Source organism: Citrus clementina, unplaced genomic scaffold (assembly GCF_000493195.1).
Source record: "Citrus clementina cultivar Clemenules unplaced genomic scaffold, Citrus_clementina_v1.0 scaffold_3, whole genome shotgun sequence".
Taxonomy (NCBI): Eukaryota; Viridiplantae; Streptophyta; class Magnoliopsida; order Sapindales; family Rutaceae; genus Citrus; species Citrus x clementina.
The window spans coordinates 3,038,649-3,048,281 of NW_006262339.1; the positions used below are offsets into that span (position 1 = coordinate 3,038,649).

General features: G+C 31.6%; 2 protein-coding genes across 3 annotated transcripts in view; one reads left to right on the plus strand and one right to left on the minus strand.

Annotated features, from left to right (window-relative positions):
- Positions 1–35: 35 nt before the first annotated feature.
- Positions 36–2,256, minus strand: LOC18047263 (carbonic anhydrase 2). Of its 2 annotated transcripts, none has more exons than XM_006439750.2 (9): positions 2,204–2,256; positions 2,005–2,082; positions 1,597–1,704; positions 1,430–1,478; positions 1,190–1,306; positions 991–1,044; positions 789–874; positions 535–640; positions 36–396 (listed from the first exon to the last, which is right to left on the minus strand). In XM_006439750.2, the coding sequence occupies exons 2-9, from the start codon at positions 2,058–2,060 to the stop codon at positions 232–234; spliced, it is 741 nt and encodes a 246-aa protein (XP_006439813.1). In that variant the 5' UTR covers positions 2,061–2,082; positions 2,204–2,256; the 3' UTR covers positions 36–231. The 2 variants fall into 2 exon arrangements, with proteins under 2 accessions (XP_006439813.1, XP_024044479.1); XM_024188711.1 differs by having other exon boundaries at positions 991–1,046; positions 1,162–1,306.
- Positions 2,257–5,759: 3,503 nt separating this feature from the next.
- Positions 5,760–9,633, plus strand: part of LOC18047370 (peroxisomal membrane protein PEX14) — a 4,911-nt gene continuing 1,037 nt past the window's right edge. The window contains exons 1-13 of the mRNA XM_006439751.2: positions 5,760–5,966; positions 6,054–6,125; positions 6,421–6,668; positions 6,781–6,820; positions 6,950–7,149; positions 7,327–7,516; positions 7,696–7,785; positions 8,261–8,334; positions 8,469–8,511; positions 8,585–8,652; positions 8,802–8,846; positions 8,930–8,998; positions 9,493–9,629. Coding sequence (XP_006439814.2) covers positions 6,068–6,125; positions 6,421–6,668; positions 6,781–6,820; positions 6,950–7,149; positions 7,327–7,516; positions 7,696–7,785; positions 8,261–8,334; positions 8,469–8,511; positions 8,585–8,652; positions 8,802–8,846; positions 8,930–8,998; positions 9,493–9,629 — 1,262 coding nt within the window. The 5' untranslated portion in view covers positions 5,760–5,966; positions 6,054–6,067. The remainder of the gene's footprint in view (positions 5,967–6,053; positions 6,126–6,420; positions 6,669–6,780; positions 6,821–6,949; positions 7,150–7,326; positions 7,517–7,695; positions 7,786–8,260; positions 8,335–8,468; positions 8,512–8,584; positions 8,653–8,801; positions 8,847–8,929; positions 8,999–9,492; positions 9,630–9,633) is intronic.

Here is a 9,633-nt window from a genome sequence, read left to right on the forward strand (position 1 = left end):
GTGAATGTCCGCATTAAATAAAGACTACCCATTTGTTTGATCATTCATAACTAGTGATTATTTATATATAAACCGATGATGGACAAGGAGAAAGGTGAAGCAGGACTACAAGGGCTTGCTCTGCTTTTATTGATTTGCCAATCATTATTCGCGACGCCAATTATTTATTACAACATATATGTTGAATTTATAGCATGACGATGACCCACATGTATTATTGATATTGCCTGGTCATATGACTATCGGTGGAGTAATGTCTGTCTTGAGCTCCCAAAGCTCAAACTTCCCATTAACAAAGTCATAGTATCCACCTCTCAATGCTAGAGTCCCGTCTTGCACAGCCCTTTGAACGTATGGATAAGTTAAAAGATTTACCAGCGAAAAATTCACCGATTCCTGCCGCACGTTATAATATACCCAGTGATCAGTAACTTGATGTGTCTGTGTGTGCGTGGGCGCGCGCGCGCGCGCGTATATATTTAAAAAAAAAATGTAAAGTAATTGTCTTCAAATTTGTAATTGGTGTTTACGTACCCTTTCACAAATTGCAGTTTGTTGTTCAAATGATAAGTTCGGGTGCTCCCTTTTGACCTTGGCCTTCGCAGGTAACCCGATTTTGACCCAATCATCAATAAAATCACTGCACGTCGCGATTATATTGAAGAAAAATCAGAAATATCAATTAAATTTACAGATTTAGAATCATTGTTGCCTAGCTAGTATTGGTTGAATAACTGTGCATGTGTTCACAGACTATTAATATGAACAGTAAATAAAGATAGCCTTACTAGTAATTAGAACCGTCGTCTGGAAGCGACATTAGCCTCTTTATGCCTCCACAGTGACTATGCCCAATGACCAATACGTTCTCAACCTATAGAATTAAATTAAAAAAATCAAAAGTTGCCATTAATTAGATATTAGAAGGGAAAATGATTGGTTTTAGAAAAATTGAGAACGAAATCTGAGTTTTACGTCTAATGAATCTACCTGGAGATTTGCAACAGCGTATTCAATGATTGCGCCAACACACGAGTACCTTAACTGTGCAGCAAAATCAACAATGTCATCAAACTATTTAATATATAAATATGAATAATACCATAAATTGATTTCTTAAAAACGAAACGAAACGAAACGTTTGTTCAAAGAGGCTCTTATCTATTTGATTGATCAAGCACAAGGAAACCTGGTTAAATGCAGGAACCATGTTAGCGATGTTGCGGGCCATGAATGCTTCCCCAGGTTGAAAATCTAAGACATGAGAGGGGCTGACTCGGGAATCTGAGCATGCAAATACTAGAAACTGCAAGCACAGCAAGCAACTCAACAAAAAATTAATATATAACTGAATTTATTTTGTTAATCTAGAAAAGCAATCAAATATAAAACTAAAATTTAAAGGATGTATGTATATGTATGTATGTACCTTAGGATGCTGCCCTTTGGCTAGTTCACTGAAACATTCTGGATATTTGCTACAAAATGGGCAATAAATAAGGTTAATTATATTATTAACTAAAAGCAGCTAAAAAGTAATCAATAAAACCTTTGCAAGCTAAGGTTGGTCTTTAAATTGAATTTGTCGTATCGTACTCAAATTTGGTGGTCTTGAAATGAATGAACCCCTTTATAATTCTTTCTACGGGGTCAAAGCAATCATGGCCATGCCCATCTACTTCTTTGTCAGCCTCTCCCTTCTCTCTGCAATTAAACCACGCAAGTTAGTGTTAATTCATTATTCTCATGCTCATTTCAGAACATAGCCCACCCCGAGAAGTGCAATGCATGTTTATCAATCATATATATTAGAAGGTATGAACCATGCATAATACTCAGTAAGCAAAAGTCCATACTTGACATCAAAGATACCTCATCGTCCGTACAAGCTCTATTGCTTTACAAGTCTTTAGCAATCTTGTTCTTAGTGACTTTGCGTGCATGTATATTATATGATATGATATGATATGAATAGCGTAATTGAGCTGAGCACTAAAATTAAACCTGAGAAGCTTCTTCATTCCTGGATTGAGCACCTCGGGTGATGACTGCATAGCCATATGTATATGTGTGCCTTTCCTTCTGCAAATTCAAGAAAACTTATATCAATTATTTGAATTTATTAATAAACCCTCTTCACTTAACTTCTTATCAGTCTCCACTATACATAAAGTTGGCGCAAATTTTCCTGAAGTGAACCAACCTTTTTCCTAAGGATATATTAGCTTTGAAGTTCTAATGAGGATTAGGCTGCAAGCATTCCAATTTATAGCTAGCTATAGGGCTGAGTTTTTAGTCTTTTTATCAGAGAAAATGTTTGCACCCATGCATGTATCATAAGAAACGCATGCATGTATCATAAGAAACTCATGCGCCTAAAACAAATTAGAGACTAGGGAACAACAAAATCAAACACGTCTCTTAATTCACAATTGATTGTCAAGAAATCTGAAACAAATGCCGATCACCAACAGATTTAATTGAGCAATTATTCATACATAACATGTTTAATTGGTTGACAGCGAAATGGGTAATAATGATTAAGAATTTTGAATTATTGCACTTTCATTTTTATATTAAATAAATATCTCCTTGAACAAGCTAATCTTTCCCAATTGTAAAATTGTTAAGTCAACTGAAGAAATAAAAAATCTATATCTTTTCTCCAATAGAGGGAAAAAAATATTTGTTACAACGACGTTAAATATTTGTTCCAAGAAATTCAAATATTCTACAATTGCTTGGTTGACTAGTAATGTGTGTTACACATAATGTAGGAATTTTGAAGGATAGAATTTTTAGTTTCAATTAACAGACTTTGAAAAGAAAAATAACAAGGGATTGGACTGAATTGGATATGATAAACGTTTTCTTTTTAAAAAAAGACAAAAAATAATAAAATGACCATAATGATTGAAATGAACTATATTAGGATTCGTTTTGAATTTTTTTAAAAAATTAAAATGTGATTTTGAAAAGCTAACTAAAAATTAAGTTTGATGTTTGGTAAATTTTTTTAAAAATTACTTTTATCAAAATCACCCCATTCTATAATAGATTTTGAAAAGTAAGAAATGATCTGATTTTGAGAATCAGTTTATACTTAAATATAATTTCATATATGTCATCACATATATTATAGAAATCCAAAATTATCCTTATTAATTAGGAAATAAAATCATTAACTTTAAAGAGAATATTATTATTATTATTATTATTATTATTATTATTATTATTATTATTATTATTATTATTATTATTATTATTATTATTATTATTATTATTATTAGCATTACTACTACTATTGCCACCAACAATTAGATTGAGATAACTAAATAAACATGAAATTAATAATATGCAATACTTATTTTAGTTATTAATTATTATATATGCACAATAAAAAATAATTTATATACATATTTATAAATATGTAAATAAATCATATTCAACATAATATCCAATTCACTCATTTATATTTTTATAATAGTTTAACAGTGAGATTTATTAAACATATATGACTAGGGTGGGCAAAAAAGCCTAAGCTGGCCCAGCCCTTACACATGAGGGTCTGGACAAGGGCTAAAAAAAAAAAAAAAAAGCTCAGGCCAGATCTAAGCCCACTATTTTTTTTTAAAAAAAAATTATAAATTAAAATAATATATTTAAAATTGAAAAGAAACCTAAAAATAAAATAAAAAACTTAAATTCTTAATTTATAAATCAATGATGATTAAAAAAAGTTAAAATTATGATATTAAATTCTCTCTTATGCGTTAATTAATTAATAGTGTTTGAATTAAAGAATTCAGTATCAAAGAAAATTAAATTTATAAGTTTTTATTTGCTTTATTTATTATTTTACTTTGAAATATTCATTTTCTTTTATTTATTTATAACTATAATAATTTATTGATTATTAAATTATTTCAAATTTACAGTAATTTAAAAATTTTTAAAAATAAATAAATCAAGCTCAAGTCCGGTCCAATCCCTCATGCTTAACTTAAAGTGGGTTTGAAAAAACCTGGCCTAAGCCTGCTTTTTGCCATCCGTATATATGATTACTTTTAAAATTCACAAAATTTTGCCAGATGTTTAACTGATTATCTTTATAATTAATTATTTTTATAGCACAACTAACAATAATTATTTTAAAATTTACAATATTACCAAACTAGTCCTTAATACTATCTTGAGTTTTGTATAATACATATATGATTGAAGTGGACTAATTGAATTACGAATGGGAAAATAAAATATATTGAAATTGATTTATTAGTTATTATATATTTAAAATTACTTTTATTTATGATATTAAATTAATAAATAAATTTTTTATATAATTTAACGAATGATATATTGTTAATAATTTATCATATAGATGAAATGTTGTAAATATTTATTAATTGTGAATGACAGGTTGATTATGAACTACTTTTACACTGAAGTCATATGTATGACACGTCATCTACTTAGAAAAAAAAACATGTAAATGATATCTTGTACAATTTATGAAAAGTATATGGCATGTCGTTTATTGGTTTAGCACATAATTTGTATTTTATAAAACTTTTACTCCGAAGTGGAAGTTGTATGAGATGTTGTTTATAATTTTATTATATAAATGACATTACAAAAAAGCTTAATGCATAGATGACTCGTCATATCATCAACTGATTATAATATTGAGTAAATTAATTAGTAGTATAAATATTTTAAAGTATTTAATGTGCAATAACAAATTAGTAATGACTATTCAAATGATTTTTCATCTAAGTAAATATTAATTTAATATTTGTTGATAAAAAATAACAAATTAATAATTTTATTTTACCAAATAAATAAAAATGTTATGACTTAATATTAAATTATCAGCCAAAAAATCTCTAAATTTTAATTTAAAATAATAATATTTGTATTATGATGTATTTTGATTAACCTAATTTTTTTTAAAAAATTGTTACCACGGCTATTTATTTCCTTTTATAAACACGAGACATGCGATGTGACATTAATATAACATAATACAATATTTTCCCATCGGTTCTCCTTAGAAGGATTTTGTAGAAAATTAACTTTTTGAAAACTCATTCCTTCATTGTTTCATTATCTTTGTGTTGGAGGAAAGCATGCATACAATGACCTTGTTGACTTATTCACAAGTTCTATTATTATGAATATATATTGATGAATGAATTTATTTGTGAACGACTGTTGTTAGCTATTGATTACATTATTGATTTGCTACCCGAAAATAATGTATAAGTTGATGGTCTGGACTAGACGTAAATATAAAATACATGTTAAGAAGGAATGTAATGGATCATAATTATTATTTGTTAGTATGATGTTCATGAGCATTGTGTAAAAATATTCAATTTGGTTCAGTTCCAAATCAAATTGAGCTGAACGAATTTTTTTTCTTTTACGATAAATAATCTAAATCCAACCGAATTGAATTGATTCGATTATTGGTTTTTTTATTTATTTTAAACCATAAATTTCTTTATATTTCATAATTTCTATTTTTTATATAAACCAATCCATCTTTATTTTTTTATTATTTATTTTTGAAACCAAACTAATGATCCGGTTTTATTTTTTAAAGGGCAGCCTTTTTTTTTTCTCCCCCCTACGGCTATAGGCTCGAAGCCCTGGAGCCATCGCGGTAAAAGCCCAAACCGGCATTGCCATTGCGGCGATTTTTTTTTTTTTTTTGATAATCATTGTGGTTAATATATATTTAATTAGAAAATGTTACGATCCTGAAAAAGAAGAAGAAGAAAAAAAAACGAAATTCCAATTATCTGCTAAAAAAAAAGTGAAAATTGGAGAAGAATAGCGTTTTTGGCGTCACTCTGTAGTAAGGCTATCGGCAAAGGAGCAGTCTTGCTTCGAGATGAGCAAAAACCTGCTGTGTCTTCACTGACGTCATAATCATAATCATCATCATCATCATCATCATCGTAAGCAACTCCACCGTATCGATTCACTTCTCTTTTTCCCTCAACTTGCTTTTATTTCTTTTAATTGAGTGTCGTTTCGTTTTGCAGGATTTTGAGTTTTAATGGCGACTCAATCTCCGCCTTCTCCCAGTTCCACGGCTGGGAACCCCCCAACCTTAGGTTCTTCTCATTTCATTTCATTTCAATTTCCCCTTAATTTTGATTGGCTAAAATTGATTTACTTTATCAATTATTATTTGGTATTTGCCGAAATTTGTCAACTTTAATTGGTGTTTGTTAATTCGTGTTGGAATGAACTTATGTTTAATTCTTATCAATAAGAAGTTCCAAAGAAAGTATAATTGAGTAGAAATGGTATATTATGGAGCTTTGTTATTTGCAATTTATTGAGAGAGCAAAAAAAATTTGGCTGAGGATAAATAATGTTCCCTCATTTTGTTAATTTTAATTTCAGCTGCAGAGACATCACAACAGGCAACTGGGGTCCAGCAAGATGGCCCGCCGGAGGCTGCTGAACAGCCTATTTCTTCTCCATCTGTGTTTGTGAATTCAGAGCCGATGAGAGAGGAGCAAGTGCAGAATGCTGTAAAATTCCTTTCACACCCTAAAGTTAGGGGTTCTCCAGTTATTTATCGGCGATCTTTCCTCGAGAAGAAGGGGCTTACAAAGGAGGAGATAGATGAGGCTTTTCGCCGTGTTCCTGTAAGTATATTATTTGTTTTCAGTTAACTTTGCTGTTCTATTGAATTGTTTTCTGAAGCATTCATCAGTTCTCTATTTTTTAATATTTATTGTTTTCCCCTGGAATTTTCAGGACCCACCGCCGAGTGCACAGGCAACCAGTGCTAACCAAGGTAATGAGGTTACGTATTAAAGTTAGTTATATCAGCTTTTCTGTGGTGTTGGCAATTCATGCATTTAATATAACTTTAGTTATATTAAAGTTAGCTGAAGTTTTTATCACTGATGCTGTTTACAAGCAGTTGGGCAGGTGAAATCATCATCATCAAACATTCAATCTCAGGCCCCAACACAAGCTTTGCAACCGCAGCCTGCAGGGGCTGCTCCTACTGCTGTTTCACCAGTGAGTACAACGATGATGTCACGATTTCACTGGTATCATGCTGTTCTTGCTGTTGGATTACTGGCTGCTTCTGGTGCTGGAACTGCAGTTTTTTTTAAGGTAACAACAGATAACCTTTGTTTTACCTTCTTTGGGAACTTTAATCAGATGTATTGATGTCTGATATTCATGTTCTATTGGCATTATCAGTATGGTCACCGCATCTCCGTGCATCTTTTGCCCAACTTCATATTTTATGTTTGATACACAGTCATATAATGTATCTCCTTGTTTCAGAAATCTCTTATCCCTAGGTTGAAGTCTTGGATACGGAAAGTTGTACTGGAAGAAGAAGATGATAGTGAAAAGAAAAGTAACGCAAAACCAAGTTTGGCGGAAGAAGCGGCTGCAGCTGCAAAAGCAGCAGCAGCAGCAGCATCTGATGTGGCAAAGGCAAGCCAAGAACTGTTGAACTCAAAAAATGAAGGTGCTATTCCACTGGATCCTTTGTTCATATAGTGTTATTCTACTTCTTTAGTTCATATACTCACACAGCAATCTTCTTAAGCTTCATTGCTATTTAGACTGATCCTTTCCTTTTGATGCTTAAAATTGTTCATTAATTAGTAATAATCTTCACATACCACAACCTTTTTCATTTTTCAGAGAGGAGATATTTTTCAGAATTTATGAATCTGTTAGATGTTCAACTTCAGGAAATGAAGTCCATGAGTAATTCCATCAGGAAGTTAGAAGGTACATTAGATCTTGCTTCTAATCAGGGAATCATATAGTCATATTCTTGAGCATTCTGGCTCTCGGTTGCTGCTTGTTTTATTGCAATTTGACTGCAAGCTTGATTTGTTATGGATACTATGATCATAATTAGCTTATACATGCATGCCTAAGCATTGCCCAAATTTCTCAACTGAAATGCACGTTACTGGGTTTTAAGGCTCTTTAGCCAATGGACATCAATCCTTGCTTTATTTTTTACTTCACACATGAATTTAAAATTTATTGTTGCGTCAGCTAAACTGTGCATTACATATGCATAAGATTGCTGCCTGATCACTCTGTAATGTCTTATTCTCTGTAGTGAGGCCAGTGCCTTGGTAATTATCATCAAATACTTAGTTAACATTCTTGAACATATGAAATCTTGTTAATTGTGTATTATGATTTGATCAACTTGTTGACAGCATATCCTTTTCTTCCGTCTAATTATCAGGTCAATCTAATAATTCTGGGAGAACCTCTCTTGTTAATCAAGAAGATCATAGGGATTCAGTCACAGGTGTGAAGGTAAGCTGAAAAAAGGTGTAGACTGAGAATGGTTTTCATAATCTTTAACTCTGTACAGAAAAAATGGCACATAGATGTTCTGATTCAAATTTGAGCTCTAAGTTGACTTTTACTGAAACAAAATTCCTTGGCAGCAACCGTATGCTAATGGCAAGGCAGACTTTGACATGAGATCAGGTTGCTTATTATTTGTTGCTTATTTTTTACTGGATTGAATTTCTACATTAAATAACTAGAATTTTCTATGCAGTGAGATCTTCCTCGCCACCTGCAGCTGGAGAACCCACTGTTGCACCGCACCCAAAGTCATATATGGAGGCAAGTACTTTCGTTGTGCCTTTATTTCTCAGAAATTCTTATTCTTTTAACTGGAAATTTATTTGCGCGTACGCTTGTCTGACTCTTGCTGCGTGTTCACATTTTCTTGATTATCTAATTTTTTTTTTGGTCGGGTAATAATGTTGCAGATCATGGCAATGGTGCAGAGAGGGGAGAAACCTCCCAACATTAGGGTAATGAATTTCATTTCTGATGGTTGACATTGACCAGTTTGGTGGTCACTGCTGATTCTCAATCTTTGTGGATTCATATACAGGACATAAATGATCTACCTCCCAACCCTAGTCAGCAACTACCAAATCCACGCTTAGCACCAAAAGCCAAGGTTTGTTTTTTTTGTTAGATTTGTGAATTATGAATTCCTCTTTGAATCCATTGGTTATATGAGCAATTGCATCTCAGAACTAAATAATTAGTTTTGTATTTTAGAGTTATATTGACTCTTACAGATACGAACTATAGCTTAACTTTGCATCATCAATTTTATAATTCCTGCATCAGTATATAGGGCTTAATATTGTATTACTTTCATCTGTTTCACATGTTTGACATTTGGACATTCTATAGAAAACACACATTAATCCAATGGCTAGCCCCTATTTTTTGAAATTGTAAAAACTGGCATTTGATTTGAAAAAGATTATTTTTTTTAAAAAATTTATATACAAATATGACTCTTAAAATAGAGAAAAGGGGCTTTTATAAAGATTTGGTGACAGTTTGTTAAACTGCATTAAGATGTATGACCGTATGAAAATAGTTATGAATTTCCTCAAATTTAACTGATCTTGATTATTACTTTTTCCTCCTACCGAGTAGCCTTGGGAGGTTGGCCAGGCCCAAAATGCATCTGGCCAAGTAATCCAGTCTCAAGTAAGTGCAGAAGGCTTGAATTTCAAGGTTCAAGATAATGGGCTGAACCATCAGTCAGATGATGACAGTTCAGTTCCTTGGTGGCAG

Coding starts and splice junctions, on each gene's coding strand:
- LOC18047263 (XM_024188711.1), bottom strand. CDS start 2,060: ATGGCTATGCAGTCATCACCCGAGGTGCTCAATCCAGGAATGAAGAAG. Junction 1,307..1,429: donor CCAAAGGGCAGCATCCTAAG/GTACATACATAC, acceptor CTGTGCTTGCAG/TTTCTAGTATTTGCATGCTC. Junction 397..534: donor AAACTGCAATTTGTGAAAGG/GTACGTAAACAC, acceptor AACGTGCGGCAG/GAATCGGTGAATTTTTCGCT.